Source organism: Ruditapes philippinarum, unplaced genomic scaffold (genome assembly GCF_026571515.1).
Source record: "Ruditapes philippinarum isolate M1 unplaced genomic scaffold, ASM2657151v2 ctg360_1_1_1_1, whole genome shotgun sequence".
NCBI lineage: Eukaryota > Metazoa > Mollusca > Bivalvia > Venerida > Veneridae > Ruditapes > Ruditapes philippinarum.
The window spans coordinates 191,263-212,616 of record NW_026863741.1 but is presented as its reverse complement, the minus strand read 5'-3'; the positions used below and the strand labels follow the sequence as shown (position 1 = coordinate 212,616).

Below are 21,354 nucleotides of genomic sequence, written 5' to 3'. Positions count from 1 at the left end.
AACGGCGATAATCAGTAGCATTGTTATGTCATTCCAGGGGAATAAAACGGCATATGACCCCAAGTAAGAGAATGTGTGTGCACTGAACGAGAACTAAATAAAAGTAGTTTTTAAAGTTTATAAACTCTTTCACTGGGAGTTTAGGAAATTGTGTTAAATTTTGGGAAAAACGTAATTCCAAAATACTTGAAAGAAATATATTGGTATATCCCTTTTTTACCGAATGGGACATGCACAAACATTTTGCTGAACGGTTTAATGACCTAGTTAAACTAGAACTCTGCGAGTCGGATGTGTCGCCTTGTGAACAATATAGTTTAAGAGAAATGGCCAGGACAAAAATGAAATTTGAAAATCAACAAAGGGCAATAACTCAAAAAATAAGAAATGCAGATCAGCAGTTTCTGTGCACTGCACTTCTTATCAATAAGATCTATCATACTATTAAGTTTCAAGTCTAAAGCTTTTATAATTTATGAGAAATGGCCTGGACAAAAATAAAGTATGAAAATTAACAAAGGGCAATAACTCAAAAAATAAGAAATGCAGAGTACCAGTTCTTGGGCACTGCACTTCTTCTTAATAAGATCTATCATCCTATTAAGTTTCAAGTCTAAAGCTTTTATAATTCATGAGAAATGGCCTGGACAAAATAAAGTATGAAAATTAACAAAGGGCAATAACTAAAAAAATAAGAAATGCAGAGTACCAGTTCTTGGGCACTGCACTTTTTCTTAATGAGATCTATCATACTATGAAGTTTCAGGTCCATAGCTTTTATACTTTAGGAGAAATGGCCTGGACAAAAATAAAGTATGAAAATTAACAAAGGGCAATAACTCAAAAAATAAGAAATGCAGAGTACCAGTTCTTAGGCACTGCACTTCTTCTCAATGAGATCTATCATCCTATGAAGTTTCAGATCCATAGCTTTTATACTTTAGGAGAAATGGCCTGGACAAAAATAAAGTATGAAAATTAACAAGGGGCAATAACTCAAAAAATAAGAAATGCAGAGTACCAGTTCTTAGGCACTGCACTTCTTCTTAATGAGATCCATCATTCTATGAAGTTTCAAGTCCATAGCTTTTATACTTAAGGAGAAATGGCCTGGACAAAAATAAAGTAGGAAAATAAACAAAGGGCAATAACTCAAAAAATAAGAAGTGCAGAGTACCGGTTCTTGTGCACTGCACTTCGGGTCATTAAAAGAAGCATGCATACCAAGTTTGAAGTCAATCCGACTTATAATGACTGACTTATGCTCCGGACAAGCTTTAGGGGACGCCGACACCGACGCCGACAACGACGCCGCCGACGAAAGTAACCCCTATATGTCGCCTTTTTCAAGGCGACACAAAAATGCAGTAATATTTTGTCGCCGACTGCAAGCTCTGTAGTATTTTATGATCTTTGCAATCTAAATCGTACTGTTTATATGTATGTATTTTTCTGCATAAGGTTATTGTGATATACTATAATTCACCTTGTAGGGCGCCGAGTTGCAGCGAATGGGTTGATTTGTTTTTGCTATAACAGTTTGAGTTTGATAAATACAGGATTTTGCATGGCCAGAGTTTCTAACTTGCATTATGAAAACATTTATGTACATTTTTTTGAGAGCCACACTTGCATATCGTGGCAAATTCCTTAAGAAAGAATGTAAAAATCGCTAAAAAGACACCTTAAATAAATAAGTTGCCTTGACTTATGAACACAGACCTCTCATTTCTTAAACGAGCGTGTTACCCCTGAACCACGGGGAAGTTACAAAAAAGAAGTCTGAAGCAAATCAAATGATTCTAAATTTAGCATTTCCATTATTAATTTCGAGATATTTTGTTCACGGTAAACATGTTGTTTAACACTGATGTAAATAATATAGTGAAAATTTTCTCGCCCAAACAGTCGGGCATAAACATAAATTTCACTACACGACAGTCAGATTTATTTGTGTGATACGCGCTGAAGTAGTCGTTAATCAGCATCGCTAAAAATAGCGCTTTGTTTCCGTGGATTAAATTATCGGGTGCTTTAACTTATAAGTAGAATCGATCGTCGACTGTCCTAAATTCGTCCCTGTCCAAGAGTCAACATCTTTACTTTACATTTCAAAAATTCTAAATAACAAGTGTTCATTTAGGCGCGTTTAATTCCGATCGCAATAATCCGAAGCTTAACGGAAATAGCTTTAACTTCTTTTTTGTAAAAAATATTCATCCGCGTAATTTGTGATTGTGCATTTATTGACAATTTCATCAGCCAAAGCTACTTTTAAACATTGAATGCGTTATAATTCGTTGGATACTTGTAACAAAATAAAACTATTTATGTCTTTTACATCGTTTGTTTTAAGCTGTTTTGAGAACTACTTTTCCTTGTTAGGATTGTCGGGAAGATATTGAATGTCAGCACTGTGTTGCCTGATCTGTGATCAGAAAATATAAAAATCAATATATTTTTGTCTAGGAATATTTTATACGGTTAATGCAGAGTTTGTTTTCATGTGAGGCACATTACAGAAGTATTCACTGTTATCACACTTAAAGAATCGACCACAAGGTTACAAAATCAACTTTATGTCACCGTTTATGAATTATATAATAAGAAAACACTTTATATAACTTTTAGTAAAATGTGAAGACTGTCTGGGTATCAAAGACAGCTATCAGAAGACAAAATAAATATAGGACAACATATCATCAATAAAATTTTCCAATATTTAATGGCAAAAATAACAACAAATAAACAAGAATTTAGACCGCTGAAATGAATAGTGGAGGACCTGAGCAAATATCTCCTTATCTATGCAACATTATCTTCTTACACGTTGATATTAAATACTCGTAAATGTTTACAGAATAAAATATAACAGAACAGCTATTACAGCGACGATCATCATATAAAATGCCCCTGAACTTTTGCGTTCAGTTTTAGCACAAGGTCTTGTCTGAAGTGGTTCGTACGTCCGCTCCCATTGTGTCATGATGGCATTCCGTGCACCTTTCCAAGGCCCCGGTCCCATTAATCGATATTGATAAGGGGTGCAAGGACCAAAGAAAACTTCCATCGAAAGTTTTGGATCAGTTAAAACAAGTTTTCCTGGGAATTAAATTAAAAAAACTTTAAACAAGCAAAATTAGTTAAGTAATCATTTTTAGTAATAGAAATTGATTTGCGTTAAACTAGTATTGTTCTTTGTAAAAACGTCAGCTATTAGCCAGACTATTATAATAAACAATCATTGCATGTAAAGCTTTTATGGATAATAAATTTGATTTTTTATAGTAAACATGTGTTTGTGCTATATCTTGATTATATCATAACTTTCAACCAAAATGACATTGTGTCAAAAACAAATTTAAAATGGATTTTGATTTATTATACGATTTACATTAGAACATTATAAGGAAGTATGCTTTTTAGTAGTAATCAGTTGTTCGCCGCATAACGACATGCGGTTTCATTCATTGCGTCTTTAAATGACGTAGCATTGTTCATGTTAAAAATAATTCTGTAAAATTGCGCAAAGTTTGTTACATTTTTAGCATGTGCAATGTTTTGATGTTCTTCTCGAAATGAAGCACATTTTTCTAACTTAAAAGTATATTTCTGACGATATTGCTACGTACTTAGGATAGATTCTTTTCACCCGCATTCAAATAGCGGTATAGCCCGGATACTGTAAAATTATAATTTTACTGTGAAATTATCAAAATATATTATTTCCCTGTCAGACTGTCTACTGAACGTATGTATTAAAACACTTAAATCAGTCATCTATCCTGCCAGAAGCTCCCAAGTAATTTAAAAACATGCAAATCTAATGAGTACAGGAAAGTCAAAAGATACATCTGAGCCAGAAAAAAGTATAAGGTTTGCAGTTATTGGCTGCAGATGGTTGCTGAGAAATAGCCACACATGGGAGGAACGCCAAACAATTTAGAAATATTTCGATTAGTTCAGGGCGCATGATAGAGCTTTATCTTGTTTTCGCACGCTTTAAAATATTCCACGAAATTCAAAGAGAAGAAAGCGTATATTAATTCATAACATGCCTACTATTTTAGGAACAAGGGATTAGAAAGACATAAGTAAGCAAGGAAGTCAAATAAAGTGCTTCATGTGCGAGACATTATATACAGAGTATCCAAATCGTCAAGAAAAGGGAAACATGTAATAATTGTGAGACACTTTATAAAGTTAAATACGTCTGTAGGCAATGGAGTACAAGAACACACTGTTACACAAAACGACATCTACAGTGTTAATGATCAATTCACAGGTTAAAGAAGTTTCATTCTTCTTATATCACTTACTTATGTCCATTGCCCAGTCAATTTCAAAGTGAAAACTGGACAACAAGCAAGTATAATATTATTAGCTGAATATGCACATTTGCAGTTTAAAATGTTCTCTTTACCCTCAGCTGTTATCTTACACTTGTGACAAATTCCCGGTGATAAAGAAGTTTTTTTAACTTTTGACATGGAGTCAGACAGGCACGCATGATAATTACATGTTTAGTCAACAGTAAATTCATGACTATGCTAAGTCTGCAGACATCAAACAACCTTGAGCTTATCAATTTAAATTTCTGCTGTTAAGCAGACAAGGAAATTTTCAAATCAGACTGTAGTAACTGCATATAATGACTCATTTAAAGGCATTGCTTCTTTTCAAGGACGCGATGAACATGCAATGCATGAAGTATGTCCAACGATACGATAGAACAGAGAAAATAAGAATCACTGAAGAAAGCACAAAACGGCAAAATTGAAATGTTACAGGCTCGGTTTGATTTAGCCTGTTCATGGACGGAACTGTCAAGTGCAAACTACTGTACACGCCCCCTAGCACCGGCTTAAGCAGAATGCAATATTTAAACATGAAATGGTAAATTTTTGAATTTAGAAACATCCACAGATGTGTTCGTACGGCGGTTATCAGCTCCTGTAGCACAGTTCCTGTACCACTACAAACTACAAACTAATAAAAGTTTAAAGGCCCATTGTGCATGAGAATCATTTTTTTTATATCTTGTTACAGTTATCAAATTTTCTCTTTTGTCATTTACATACACTGTCTTGTGCCGATTTTGTTATGTTGGCAGTTGGTATAATTATATTGAATTAGTATTTTGTATGGTAGTCAAAATACTACTTTTTGTTTACATTTTGCTACCTTTACAACACATTACTGCATGTTCAGCGATATGTATTAAGTTTTTCATTTAGCATGGTCTTAATCCATTATCAAAATATTATTAAGCACATGTTTAACATTTCTGACGAATTAAAAAATATGGATTTCTGAGGTATGATGTGCCTTTAATTTCTCGAATCAATTTTAAAAATTACGAGTATGCTTGAACTAAAAGCACTTAATAATACTATTTAAAGGACGAATACCAAATGCGTAATATGAAATACGTAGCTACCAAATTATCGGACGCACAATATTTTGGCGTGCAAAAAGACAGGACAAACGAATCATCTTATCTGATTATATTTAACTCATTTGAACGATATCTTTACATGATTTCTATATGGGAATTTGCAATTCAGAAGCGTTTATTCAAGAATAAATGATGATTTATTTCGAACATAAAGTCGGTTCCACTTTAATAGTTGATATAGTTTCAGTATACGGACTGATATATATTGAGCACGATCAAAATATCAGTTCTACTAGACGTATGGTTTAGAGCAAAGATATGATATTTAATCTAGACAAATGTATCATAGTTTGAGACGAGGTGACACTCTTTGGTCATGACAGAATAAAACCTGGCCGCGACAGAGTTTCAGCAATTATAGGCATGTAACCTCACCAAAAGAGAGTTGAGTTAGATTTTTGATGAGGCAGGATAAAATATCTAATAACATATAGCTCTTAACTGCCCTGTGCGGAAACAGTCCTATTTTGAATTATTTCATATCGGCCACGCCCCGGAGCAGAATTAACAATTAACAAGTGAAATGGTAAAATTCTGAATTTAGAAACACCCTCAGATGTGTTCATTCGGCGGTTATCAAGATAGGTCAGAGGTTATGAAGCCTACATATAACAAATAATAGGCAAATTCAAAAAGCAGGCGACATATCCTTAGGGTGATTTAACTGTATTTAAGTAAACATACTGGAAACGACAACTAGAAATCAAGCCAAATAGAAACCAACATAACGTACCATAAACACAACAATATAATTTAAGGATTTAAATTATAACATCTCTGATATCATAAAAATGTACAGGGCGATTTTTTATGGCCACCACACGGCACAAACAACGCTGATATGTAAATTCTGTTCGACAGACAATTGTGAAATCCTACTAGAAACCGATTGTTTCTATTATTTAGAGACCCTTGTACAATACACCTAACAAAAATATTCCAACGGCCGAAACATTGTCACGACATTTTCAGCGAGACATTCCCAGATTTGACTGAAAGTGCTTATTGACATTAAATTGTTATAGTTTCCATATTAGTTAGAATTAAAAAGAAACTGTTCAGTCACTCAATCACTGTCAACATGTAATACGGACTAAGTGACAGATGATCTGACAGTTTAAATTTCGCAGTTTGCAATGCCGTTTGATCTGACAATGTTGCTGTTGTAAAGTAGAAGTCAAGTGCCAGCATTAAAGATATAAATATTATAAGGGTAACTGTATTTTGATGTGTCAGTTAAAAAGAGGTATAATAGGCAATTATGTCCATGATTTAACATGAGATATCAAATGATCAACATAGAACGGTGACATCTAATGAACGCATCCCCAAACAAAACCATTAGCGAAGCTTTAAGGCTAAAATTCAAAATTATAGCAAGAGCATTACAGCAGAGAGAAACCTGGGAAACCGACTTTATGACATGGTAATGAGGAGTTATTTACAAAAGGCAGATATAAGTATATTTCTATTAATTCTAAAAAAGCACCAATTTTAATATTTATCATGTGTTTGATATTTTTGTCTGTTAGACTAATACATTACTCTTACCTGTGTTAGGCTTACAGCCAACCATTTCAGCAAGTTCATCCATGTAAGGGACGTAATCCACTTGTATTGTGTGTCTCAAAGACTGTTTGTATCTCATACCCATAGCCGCTTGCTTGCTTTTAATGTCTTTCCACATCTTGCTACTTTCTGGCATCGTCTTTAATCCCTGAAAATATTTACTATGTGGAATATATTTTAAAGCACAAAATTAAAATTGTGTTAGTAAACGTATAATAAAACACAATATAGATACACATTTTAACTCCTTTTCTGTCTGTTCCTGCTTTTTCAAACAAAACTAAACGGTACTTGCACAATCTCAAAGCTGCATGCATCCTGATGACTAAAGAATGGTTTAAGAAAATCAAACTTGAGAAAGATGAACTAAAATTTTAAGAGATATAAACGATTCAAGATTCAAGTAAAAATTCCCATGCTATGTGTAAAGACTGAATTATTTTGCAGTATTTATCACCATATTTCTACAGTGTAACTTATGTAGAAATGACTGATTTAAAGTGCCGTTTGCAATGTGTAAATTGCTTTCTGACTTCTTATCACAATACTTTACATTTAAATACTGATTTCAAAGTGTTCATGAAAATCAGCATAACTCTTGAGGCATTTTTCTTTAAAGTAAAATATTTTAAGAATCAATTCAAATTTTCAAAATATTGTTTGGAAACAAAACACTTAAAATCTACAACTTATTTCTATAATTACATGAACTTCAAAAAGAGTTTATGATATTGCTAATAACATGTTGCTAACAGGTTTGTTTGTGGCATTTTACGAAACAATTTTATGCTAAAAATGAGTTTCTAGCAAATCGGTCGAGATCTATCAGAATGCCGATAATTTACCTTAAACACCCTTGTAGCAAGGCGACATTGCATTTCGCTCAGGGGCATAGTTGCACCGAGTGCCTGGAAGCAACCAATAATTGCCATCGTATGTTTTTGCAAGTTGGGTGGAAACATGTACTTGTATAGATTGACTTTGTTGGCTTTCACCTCTATCACACTTTTATCAATGAATTCAAATCCAAAATTATAGCCCGTTGCTAGCACTACAGCATCCAAATTATCAATCGTTGTGCCGTCTTCAAAGATCGCCCCTGTTTCTGTGAACTCTGCAACATTGGCTTTTACAATAACACCTCCAGTTATTATTCTATTTGGCAACTCATCATTCATGGTTTGTCGTGCAGAAAACAGACCATGTTTAGGTTTAAGGCAATATTTTTCATGATCGATTTTTTGGTCAAGTTTCTTCTCTGTGCGCGAAGTTATCATATTTGGAAACGTCGTCAAAAGCTTTGTGTTAAAGCAAGTTGATTGTACCATGTCCCAAGGAAGCCCTTTCTCAGCTACACGATTGACAATCCAAGAACCTGACCTGGTACTTAAATAAACCTGAAATATGAATTATGAAATCTATTTTTATTGTATTTTATTGTGTGTGTGTGTGTGTTTGCGCGTGTGTGTGTGCGTATGTGTGTGTGCGTTGGTGTGTGTGTGTGCGGGGGGGGTTTGGTGAGTGCGTGCGTGCGTAAGTGTGTGTGTGTGTGCGAGCGAGCGCGTGTGTGCGTGTGTGTTTATTAGATTGATTACACTGTGTATATTCAGTTACGAAGGAATGTGCAAATAACGCCGGAATCATGCAAAAAGTAAGGCAAAATCATTGAAAAGCTTCCGGTATGACCCAAACAACTATGGATACCTTGTTGTTTCATCGGTATACGTGATGACTATAAGTCTATAACTCATTTAAATCTTTGTTGTTTGGATATTCGGTATACTTTAGACATTTGCGAAACTACTCGGGTCAGGAAATAGTAAAAAGAAACTTTTATCATTCAGGTACTATTTCTATCAGGTACTTTTATGAGGTAACAAAGCTTTTTGTTCCGATGCACCATTTAAAAAGGGGGCGTATTTTCCATAAAAAAAAATTGGAAAAAAATTTTAATCTGAATTTCGGGGAAATTGGCGAAATTTTTGTTTTTGGGAAATTTAAAAATTTTGCGTTTTTCCAAATTTTTACCAAAAAAAATTATTATTTTAGGATAAAAAATAATTTAAATTTTTTCCGTTTTTTAACTGGGGTCTCATTTCCCCAAATTAAATTTGCCCTTTCCCTCCGAATGTTTTAAAATTTAAATTTTATTGTCCCGTCCCTTTTTTTAAAAGCTCTTAAAAATTTTTTTTAATTTTAAATTGGGTTTATTTACTTACCGTGGGGCTCCCCTTTTGGGCATAAAATTGGGCCCCAAATTTTTCGTTATTTTTAAAAGGGTACAAACAGGCAATTGATTTAAAAAAAAGGTCCCTCACTTGATGACTTTAAACCCGTTTTTAAAGCAAAAAAGGAAAATTTATCAAAAAAGATTTAAAATCTATGGCAAAACCCGTGGGCTTATTCGGCTTTTCTGTTTTCAAAAGTCGCCGCCAAAAATTTTTTAAAGCCAAAAAATTTAAAAAGTTTTTTTCTTCGTAAACCCTGATTTTAAAAATTTTTATAGTCTTGTGTATGCGTTTACCCTTTTCCCTTTTAATTTGTTTATTCCCGGGGGGAAAGGGTATGTTTTTTTCAGCATGATGTCCAGGCAGATAAGGGCGGGGTCGAAACAAAGGGGCTCCTCTTTACAGATGTCTTTATGGCGATTTCCCTTTTTCCCCTCATGTTGAAAGGGTTTTTGGGTTGGGTTTTACCCCAAAAGCACCTTTAATTGTTTTACTTAATGAGGGGGGGGGGGGGGGGGGGTCAAAATTGAAACGATAACTACCGGTATGCCGACTGAATAGAGTTGAAGAAAATTTGTCTGGGTAGAACCTGCACTTTGAGTTGATCAATTACATTATTCTAAAACGAGTTAAAGTCAAAAGCTGGACTATTTTTATTTCAATGTAACGTAAAAGAACAAGATGTATAGAGATTAAAAATAAAAAGTCAATTCGTAAATGAAAAGTGGGGTGTAAAATAAACTTTACAGATACTACGGGAAGTATTAAAAAGCATATAATTTGGAACAATAGTGAAATTAAACATAATGGGGGGTAAACTATTATGTAACACCTCTTGGACAACCAAACATATTTTGTATATTTCAGATATATACAACACGAATGAAAATAAATTTAAAACATTCGAACAAATTCGGAATCAGTTTTATGTAAAATAAAATAAAAATGATTATTTGTAATATTGTAAAATAATTGCATCAATCCCTAAAAGACTTGTCACGGCACCTTTAGAAAACGACACTTAAGATATATTTACTAGGGTTAGAAACACAGACTTAAAAAACGTAAACAAACAAGGACTCAAATGACCAAAAATAAACACCATAAAAAAGTAATGCTAAACAAAAATGGGAGATAAAACTTAAAACTTTAAATTGGAAAGCAATAAATAATTCACCTTTTAATGTTGCAATACACTGAACTTCAAAATTTTCAATATAAGTTTATCCATCGATATGTTGCAACAAATTCTTTTTTACAAATCAACTTTATGTATGTTTTTTTGTTTCCTTCTGCCATTTAGGATATCGATCACTTATTCCGGGAATGTCCATGTGTACAACCGTATTGGAACGAAGTGTTTAAATTTATCAATAGCAAAAACTTTGAGACAAATATGAACAAAAACATTACTTTTATGTGTAACCATTATAGTAAATTATTCAACTGTATACTTCTACTTGCAAAAAAACATATATAGAAGTGTAAATTCAAATCAATGATCCCAAAATTTCAACAATTTAGAACCAAATTAAAAACACGTATTGAACTTGAACAAATAATAGAGTTGAAAAACGATATCATGTAAAAATATTCAATAAAACCTGGCAAACTTTTCTCACCTTATAAACGACTCATTTACCCTGGTGCAAACAGTCCCAATCCCAATCTTCATTTTTTTTTATCCACAAACAAGGTGCCTTCAATTAGGGTACGACCACTCTTTTGAAATCATGAATCATTGTCAATTATTAATATGTATATTTAATTCTGCTATATGTATATGCAACAGAGAATATTTAAGGTCAGTATGGGATGGTCATCTGGATGGGGAGAATGAATTGGGTCACCCTTATTGTTGGAATCCGAAAAAAAATATTATTCTTATTCTTAAACCACATGCTGTATAGTTTGTCATAGTATGCAGTTAATGGAACTTGCCAGTAACGTCCATGAACAGGCTCAATCAAACCGAGCCTGCCACATTTTCAATTTTGCCGTGTTTGGGCTCTTTTTTGGTTAAGTAGTGCAAGTGAATCAATAAGTCGAATGATTAAGTAAAAACATACATGTATTTAATAATTATCCCTCGTGGTTAATGTTATTTATAACGTTTACCTCTGTATTGAAGTTTATGTACTTTCTCAGTCCGAACTTGTCCGCGTACATATGGAAATATCTATCGACTTGCTGATGATGCATGTAGATCGGAAAATCTGCAGGGATAGGAAAATCACTGTAACACATCATCTCCTTTGATGTATTAATCACCGTAGATTTCATCACACATGCCTGACCTTCCTCTACCTCTTCTGTGTAATGCCATAATCCACTTATATAGTTACCCCTCTCAAAACAAACAGGTTCAAGTCCCTCGTCAAGACAGCATTTGATAGCTGTTAACCCACAACAACCTGCCCCAATCACTGCTACACTTTTCATTATTTACACCAGTCTTATATTTCTAAATTATTTGCCCGTAAGACAATAATAATTATTTATCCCTCCGGCACACAATGTAGTCAAGTTATGTTGATTGCTATGGCGGGAATAAAGACTGATAACGTTATTTAATCTCTGTCCTACTCTGTCTCAAACTATTTCACCAATGGGAACGTGTATATAATTTAGCAGAGATGAAGGATTATTTGTGGGGAAGACAGGTAGTTGACTTTTATTTCGGTCCATACTACAAGTACTCAAATTTCTTAAAGACCTATAAGCGTTAGTCCTAACGTTAATAAAATTAAATGACCAGTTGAACCTATTTTCCTATTCGGCAAACGCGTTTGAAACAAATAAACAATTTTTCAGTATAGATCGAGCGTGTTGCCTTATACGGAGTTACAGTAAAGACCAAGCGCCTTTGATCCATCCGATTTTGTTACAGTTTATACACATAAAATGCTCCATTACATTTACACTCTGGGCAGCACACCATCGCCACCCTTTTATCATTGTTTGCATTTACTTGATTGTGTACAACAAATTGAATGAGGGATCAGTAAAAGACATAACAAGTCTTTATTTTGCTTAAGAAAGACAATGGTTTAAACATATTTATTTAAGTTCGATTGCGAAACAAGTTCTTGCAACTTATATTAATCACTTTCGAGTCCGCTTCCTGGAACCAACCAGTACTTTATTGGTGTAAGATGTTCGGGCGAGAAGACGGGCGTCAAACAGGATAGTATCCGGCCAATAACTTACGTTAAGATTGACTTATCTTAATCAAACTTTGTATGTAGCAAGCCTATGTATTATCCTCGCTTCGGACTGCTTTTTGGGCATCCTACAGTTAATGTCATGGTTATAAGTACTAAAAATAGAAAAAACATGTTTCGATCAACACCAAGAATTAGGAAGGAGATATTTCATGTGTTGACAAATTGGTGACGACCTCGATTGGGATAGCGTTTGGGCCATTTAAAGTCAATGTCAAGGTGGATGTCACTTGATATTGAAAATTTTGTTCCCGGTCAATTACTAGGGTAATTCAATGAAACTTAGTGTGCAGCAAGCTTATGTAGAGACCTCACTGGGTCCCAAGGATTAATGCCACGGTTGCTAATGCTAAAACTAAAAAAAAACCGTTTCCAGATATGCCCAAACGGCGATAATCATGAAATCTTCTAAGTAGCACTGTTATGTCATTCCAGGGGAAAAAACGGCATATGACCCCAAGTTAGAGAATATGTATGCACTGAACGAGAACTAAATAAAAGGGATTTTTAAAGTTTATAAACTCTTACACTGGCAGTTTAGGAAATTGTGTTAAATTTTGGGGAAAACATAATTCAAAAATATCTTTTTTTACCGAATGGGACATGCACGAACATTTTGCTGAACGGTTTAAGGACCTACTTAAAAAGCATTAATATTATGTTGCCTACTTAAACAAAGGACTGCAAGCTCTGTAGCATTTTCTGATCTTTGCAATCTAAATCGTACTGTATACATTGTATATGTATGTATTTTTCTGTATAAGTGTATTTTGATATACTATAATTCACCTTGCAGGGCACCGAGTTGCAGCGAATGCTTTGATTTTTTTTGCTATCACAGTTTGAGTTTGATACATACGACGGAATTTTTTTCCATAGCCAGAGTTTCTAACTTGCATTATGAAAACATTTATGTACATTTTTTATGACAGCCATACTTGCATATCATGGCTAACTCCTTAAGAAAGAATGTAAAAATCGCTAAAAAGACACTTTAAAAAAAAAATATTTGCCTTGATATGAACCCAGACCTCCCACTTTCTAAACGAGTGTGTTACCCCTGAACCACGTGGAAGTTACATAAAATCAAATCAAATGATTCTTAATTTAGCATTTCCATTATTAATTTCGATATATTTTGTTCACGGTAAACATGTTGATTAACGCTGATGTTAATAATTTAGTGAAAATTTTCTCGCCCAAACAGTCGGCCATAAACATAAATTTCACTACACGACAGTCAGATTTATATGTGTGATACGCGCTTAAGTGTTCCTTAATGAGCATCGCTATAAATAGCGCTTTTTTCCGTGGATTAAATTATCGGGTGCTCTAACTTATAAGTAGAAATTGATTTTCGATCGTCGACTGCCCTAAATTCGTCCCTGTCTAAAAGTCAACATCTTTACTTTACATTTCAAAAATTCTAAATAACAAGTGTTCATTAAGGCGCGTTTATTTCCGATCACAATAATCCGAAGCTTAACGGAAATAGCCGAGCAATTTTCATTGATTAAAAATATTCATCCCCGTAATTTGTGATTGTGCATTTATTGACAAAGCCAAAGCTACTTTTAAACTTTGAGTGCGTTATAATTCGTTGGATACTTGTAACAAAATAAAAATATTTATGTCTTTTACATCGCTAGTTTTAAGCTGTTTTGAGAACTACTTTTACTTGTTAGGATTGTCGGGAAGATCAGAAAATACAAAAATTAATATATTTTTGTCTAGGAATACTTGATATGGTTAATGCAGAATTTTCATGTGAGGTAAATTACAGAAGCATTCACTGTTACCACACTTTAGGAATCGACCACAAGGTTACAAAAACAACTTTATGTCACCGTTAATGAATTATATAATAAAAAACAATTCATTAGATATAGCTTTATAAACTTTTAGTAAGATGTGAAGACTGCCTGGGTATCAAAGACAGCTATCAGAAGACAAAATAAAAATAGGGCAACATGAATTTTCCAATATTTAATGGCAAAAGTAACAACAAATAAACAAGAATTTAGACCGCTGAACTGAATAGTGGAGGGCCTGAGCAAATATCTCTTTATCTATGTAACATTATCGTCTTTCACATTGATAGTAAATACTCGTAACTGTTTACAGAATAAAATATAACAGAACAGCTATTACAGCGACGATCACCTGAATTTTTGCGTTCAGTTTTAGCAAAAGGTCTTGTCTGAAGTGGTTTGTATACACGCTCCCATTGTGTCATGATGGCATTCCGTGCACCTTTCCAAGACCCCGGTCCCATTAATCGATATTGACAAGGCGTGCAGGGTCCAAAGAAAACTTCCATCGCAAGTTTTGGATCAGTCAGAATAAGTTTTCCTGGGAATAAAAAAGCACATTAGACAAGCAAAAAATAATATATATATAAAATAAATTTTGATATCCGTTAAACTAGCTAGCTTTTTTAAAAGGTATAAGCTATTACATGTAGCTTTACAATACTAAGTATATTTTCATCATGAAATATATGGAAACCACCTTCAATGGATTGGTAGTCATCTATCCTGCCAGAAGTGTTCGAGTAATGATATACAAAAGTAATGTGTACGGGAGCATTAGAAGGAAAATCTTAGCCAGAACAAATATTTGACTTATTGGCTGGGAAATGAAAATTTCGCTAAAAATTTCAGTATATATTTCGCACAGTTCAGGGCGCATAAAATACCTTAGCTAAATCCTATTCCAAAAGTAGAGAAACCCTTTTAAAATGTTTAATCTTTGCTTTTTTTATTCGTTTTGTAAACTTTAATTTAATAACATATTCTTTTGTTTCATCTCGTCGGGCGATCCACCCAACAATATTTCCTGGAAAACTAACAAGTTGTCACAAATATCTTCGGATGAAAAAGTTATACAATTCAATCCAGACAAAAGTATCACAAGTATCAACAAGGTAACGTACTTCGGTCATATACTGAGCTGAGACGGTATGAAACCTGACCCCGACACAGTTTCAACAATTTTAGCCATAAAACATTTCCATTTGCATTTTCAATACATATCTGGCAGAGTATAGTTCTAAACTGTCAGAAACAGTTCATCCTATACGAAACTGTCCGACTATATGATATGAAACATTGGAACATTAACGAAAAACAATATGTACATTGTTATCAATTATTTTCAGTCATTTTTTTACCAAGTAATTACTTAAAGGTTAATATTTATATAGTGTTTGATATTTTTGTCTGTTATATTCATACACATTACACTTACTGACGTTAGGCTTACAGCCAACCATTTCAGCCAGTTCATCCATGTACGGGACGTAATCCACTTGTATTGTATGTCTCAACGACTGTTTGTATCTCATGCCCATAGCCGCTTGCTTGCTTTTAATGTCTTCCCACATCTCGGTACTTTCTGGCAACGTCTTTAATCCCTGGAAATATCTTTTATCTTATTAGATATCATATGAAAATAAATGTAAGACACATAATTAAAAATGTGTACTAAACATATGGTAAAACATAGTGACCTTTCAAATTGTAAAACTTAATTCAAACATAACGAACTTGCATATTCATAAAAGGAAGCATAAGAATTAACTCAAAGCTTCAAACAATGTTTGGAAATAAAATATTTAAAATTTGCAATTATATTATTTTATAACTGCTTTAAAACAAGAAGATGCAAATAACACTTATATAACCGGTTTGTAGTAGCAATGCCGGTATAAGACTGAGACAAAATATCCAGAAAATCTGTCTAAGTCTATCAAAATACCAATAATTACCTTAAACACCCTTGTAGCAAGGCGACATTGCATTTCGCTCATTGGCAAAATTGCACCAAGTGGCTGGAAGCAACCGATGATTGCCATCATATGTTTTTGCAAGTGGAAACATGTACTTGTATAGATTGACTTTGTTGGCTTTCACCTCTATCACACTTTTGTCAATGAATGGAAATCCAAAAATGTAGCCCGTTGCTAAAACTACAGCATCTAAATTATCAATTTTTGTACCGTCTTCAAAGATCGCCCCTGTTTCTGTGAACTCTGCAACATTGGCTTTTACAATAACACCTCCAGAAATGATTCTATTTGGCAACTCATCATTCAAGGTTTGGTGTGCAGAGAACAGACCATGTTTGGATTTTAAACAATTTTTCATGATCAAATTTATTTTTGAGTTTCTTTTCTGTGAGCGATATCAACATATTTGGAAAAGACTTTAAAAGCTTTGTGTTCAAGCGAGTTGAATGCATCATGTCACCAGGAAGTCCTTTATCATCTACACGATGGAAAATCCATGTACTCAGATAAACCTAAAATATGATTTAATAAAATCCATTGTGAATGAGTTTCTTTTAAAGAACTATTATATTGAACTACAGGTTAACAACAAGAGAAATTGCTAATAGATCGTTTTAAGTTTTAAGCGGAATGTTTTATGATATTCAAAACTAAATAATGGCCCGAAAGTGTTTCATAAATACGACAACATATATTCATTACAGTCCGTAGGTATTGATACTGTACAAACAATAAAACCTCGTATATATAGAATCAGACCCAAAAGCAATGACGAACATTAAGAAAGATAACGATTAGAATTTATTTCAAACCTGTGACGATATTCATCTTAGTTCTGTTGCAACGTCGCCGCCAGAATTTCCAATGCCAATAATCAGGACGTTTTTGTCTTCGTACCCATGATAATCTTTATAGTCGTGTGTATGCGTGACCTTGCCCTTGAACTTATTTTGTCCGGGAAAATTTGGAATGTTCTTCTCAGCATTATGACCAGTGCATATGAGGACAGCGTCGAATACAAGGGTCTCTTCTTTATCAGATTTCTTTATGGCGATTTCCCATTGCCCATCACTGTTAAACGTTTTGGTTGGTTTCACAGACAACACCTGAAATTGTTTGACTTCATGACAAAATTCAAACGATAACTACCGGTATGCCGACTGATTAGAGTTGAAGAAAATTTGTCTGGCAAGAACCTGCACTTTATGTTGATCACTTTCATTATTCTAAAACGAGTTAAAGTCAAAAGGAGGACTATTTTTGACATAATTGTTTGACTAAATGACAAAATTTAAACGGTAACTATGCCTTCTGAAAAAGCTAATGAAACTTGCCTAGCTAGACTTCACTAAATGATCCTGTAACTCAAAATATTTATGGTTTTATATCATGAATCTGATGCTAAAATGAAGATTTATCACTATTGTTAGTTCAAAAAAAGCATTATTTGTAAAGATTTGTAAAGATATCTAAATAAGAGAGGTAATTAGAAATCTATTTTCGATAAAGTTTAAGCCAATTTTTTTTCAATAAGAAATGAATGCATAGATTTTAATGATTACTTTTAATGCAAATAAATATTTGCAGTACATAATTATTTAACATATTCGTGGATGTTTGCAAATTGATTTAGAAGAATAATCGTACATATATAAAATTTCACTTCAGTGTTGATACATTCTTAATTACAACATACATATATTAAATGAACAAACATGTTTTACTCTTTCCTAGTTACTGTAGCACAAAAGCGCTGAAAATTGTTTCCTTGAACGGATTTCAGCGTTATTCATTCTTGCCGATGAATGGCTTCGATGTTATCATTAAAAATATGCGAACGGCTGATGACGTTACTAGAATTTTAATGACACTCCAACTTAAATACCCCATAACTTTAACAGAAAAGCGTTTTTGAAGATATGGTTTGGAATATTTAATGGCGAAATGTTGACGTTTACGAATCGTATGATAAAAGGATTTATTATCATGAGAAAATATAAGTTTTTGTGACTAAAATATAAAAAATGCCGCATCTCATCGGATAGTGTGGTTATTTTCAGTCAAAATTCACGTGCAGTAAAGCTTGCACAGGGCCAGAAATTTGTTAGTTTGCTCCTTTGGATGTTGACTATGAATCAATAACATTGATTTACTCGAACGCAGTTGGGATATGTTAACAATAGATGAATACCTACCGTCCGTCAATTGTGTTTCGTGCGCCGACATGTATATACTGGTACAGATGTCGACGTTTAAACTGCTGTCTGCCCATTTGATTGTACGGTGTGTTAAATAAACGCGTGTAAAAAAGATTTCTTATGCACATGTTAATGATAAAAAATAATTTAAATGCATCAACTTTATTTAAACTATAACACAGAGTGTTAATTATATTATATGAACGTTATGAAACCATGCGAGGACTACATTACATAATTTTAACTGTTTGACGTCAACGTCATGAACGATTAACGTGCGATTGATCTAAATAATAAATGGATTCAAGATTCAAAATAAATGTAATGTTTACCTCTGTATTGAAGTTAATGTACTATCACAGTCCGAACTTGTCCACGTACATATGGAAATATCTATCGACAAACCTATTATGCATGTAGATCGGAAAATCTGCAGGGATAGGAAAATCACTGTAACACATCACCTCCTTTGATGTATTAATCACTGTAGGTTTCATCACACATGCCTGACCTTCCTCCACATTTTCTGTGTAATGCCATAATCCACTTATATAGTTACCCCTCTCAAAACATACAGGTTCAAGTCCCTTGTCTAGACAGCATTTAATTGCCGTGAGACCACGGCACCCGGCTTCATACCTAAAAATATACGATCAAGGCCGTCGAAAGTTTAAATGAATTTCGATCGATTAACTAGAACGTTTCACTGTCGTATCTTTTTTTACCTTTTAACGTGAACATAATACTATATAATATTACTCCGTTCTTATTATTTATCGTTGATAGATTATCTATATCAGTAACGGAGGAATGTGAAAATGACGCACGATTCGCTGAATTGTGCAATAAATGGCGGATACCTGACAGGATTTCCAACACAGCAAGTGAACTGGCTAATATATATTTATTATTTAATTATTTGACATTTTGTATTTACACATGCAGTATCTTTTTCGCCAAGACGTGGGTTGATGTAGGTTGACCTTTTGACGTCATTTTTACTTAATTAATATTCAAAAGCGGCCCACGAAAGCGCATGTGCAAATTTATGCCAAAACACGATCTTATGAAGCACTATGAAAAATAGAAGGCGACTATGAACAGAATTTGATATAGTATCGACTTTTGTTCTTCTATGAAAATTAACACTCATTATTTTGAAGAAATACAGCGTTTCCAATGGATGACAAATAAAGTTGGACACTAAGCTTAATTAAGTGTACCTGCCTTTTTAGAACCGAACATGATAATGACCTAAGGTAGCAAAATTAATCAAATTGTTAATATTCCGCTGGTGTCCCAGAAAAGAAATATTTAAGGCCCAATGGGCCCAAGAGATTCCTTATTCTAATTTCTCAATGGATGTTCTGTTACAGTTTCCAATAGTAATATTTTAAGTGAACGCACTGTAAGATTAACTTAAAGTAATTGTGTGGTGTAACTGGTGTAACAAAAACAAACGACATATTACTGTAGACAATATTTCAGGCTTTGAAAAATAATAATTATTGCTGTCAGGAAAAATACAAACAATTTACATTCATGCATAAAATATGTGCACGCAGGTATAGACGAAAGAAAAAACATGCATTAACAAATAGATTCTAGTGACCTAGTGCCTTCTTGCACGGTTTTTATGCATGACGCATGACGCAATGTATAAACAATTTTATGCAATGACGACCTCCGTATAATCCGAGCACGATAAACTGACGTTTCTTCATATTTATTTATAGTACGGAACAGTCCACGTTAAGACCATATAGGTAAATTTATTGTTGCTCATCCTATTGATTGAGCATTTGACTAATAATTGTAAAAGTATGTAACAAATGTCGCAATAGCTCAATCGGTAGAGCGCTAAGTTCAGAAGGAACCTACTGAATGGCAGAAGGGTAAGTTAAAAACAAAAATGTTCGTGTTTTTTTTTCAATTTTCTCCTTTAAGTACAAAACTACATAATGCGTTGTTATTTTGATTGATTGATTTATTTATGTACGTTTTTAATCGAAGTATCTTCATCTCATTTATTCCACTTTCTTGCATATCAGACTGGCGTTTCCGTTATTTTTACTCATGCCGGAAATTTCATCTGGTGTGGGGTGCCAGATGAGTCGCGTGCTGTACAATGGCACGCTTTGGATGACGTATTTGCCGTTATGAATGAGGTTGTAATTCCACACGCTGTTGTGAGAGTTACGAGTGTTATGACATAATTTTCAATGGATTTTTTTATAGTTAAGAGTTTAAAAAGTAATAGAATATGCAAGAAAGATATCTCATATATATGTTTGCGGTCCGGATCAGAATATCCGTCCCTCGTATTTCTTTTATATATTTTTTTAATTTTTTTTATTTTAAATGTATGAATATTTTAACAAATTTTAAGAGAGACAAAAATACAGTATCTTTAAGTTCATATGCGTAATCAAATTTTATTAAGTTAGCAATTAAAAAAGTACTAGTAATTAAGAAAAAAAGAGAATTAAAACTTTAATAAAAATGATACGGTTTCCATCAGGTTTCGAACCCACTAGCTGAATTTACTTTGATATTAATAAGCGGTCTTACTAACTGTGCTATAGAGTCAAACGAATGATATATCTCATAAAATATAATTTGTATAACTTTTAACGAGTTATTTGATTAATCACTTGCAGTTTACCTATGTTTACCTGTGTTAATCTTTTAATGTTTTTAGAACTGACGAAAGTTCTGACTATAGTCTATTTTCAAAACATAACTGTCAAAAGACATTGCAAAATCAAGTGCAAAGCATGGCAGAATCTGTGCTTTCTTTATATGAAATACAGATAACCAACGCGGATTACCGATTTTGACGTATAATTTTATGTATATGATATCGACCGAGTACGAGGTCTTTCTG

The 21,354-nt window shown here is 33.5% G+C and overlaps 1 protein-coding gene and 1 pseudogene across 1 annotated transcript; both read right to left on the bottom strand.

The window, feature by feature from the left end:
- Positions 1-2,090: 2,090 nt before the first annotated feature.
- Positions 2,091-11,826, bottom strand: LOC132723188 (flavin-containing monooxygenase 5-like). Its single transcript, XM_060707864.1, has 4 exons — positions 11,341-11,826; positions 7,873-8,433; positions 7,010-7,175; positions 2,091-3,102 (listed from the first exon to the last, which is right to left on the bottom strand). The coding sequence occupies exons 1-4, from the start codon at positions 11,695-11,697 to the stop codon at positions 2,855-2,857; spliced, it is 1,332 nt and encodes a 443-aa protein (XP_060563847.1). The 5' UTR covers positions 11,698-11,826; the 3' UTR covers positions 2,091-2,854.
- A 2,624-nt stretch (positions 11,827-14,450) lies between these two features.
- Positions 14,451-19,463, bottom strand: LOC132723187 (flavin-containing monooxygenase 5-like; annotated as a pseudogene).
- Between the last annotated feature and the right edge of the window lie 1,891 nt (positions 19,464-21,354).

Excerpts from the sequence above, each read along its gene's own strand:
- LOC132723188 (XM_060707864.1), bottom strand. The coding sequence starts at position 11,697 with ATGAAAAGTGTAGCAGTGATTGGGGCAGGTTGTTGTGGGTTAACAGCT. Across the intron at positions 8,434-11,340 it reads ATAACATTAACCACGAGGGA|ATATTTCAGGTTTATTTAAG; the intron begins TAATTATTAAAT and ends ATTTCATAATTC. Across the intron at positions 7,176-7,872 it reads TTGCTACAAGGGTGTTTAAG|GGATTAAAGACGATGCCAGA; the intron begins GTAAATTATCGG and ends AAATATTTTCAG.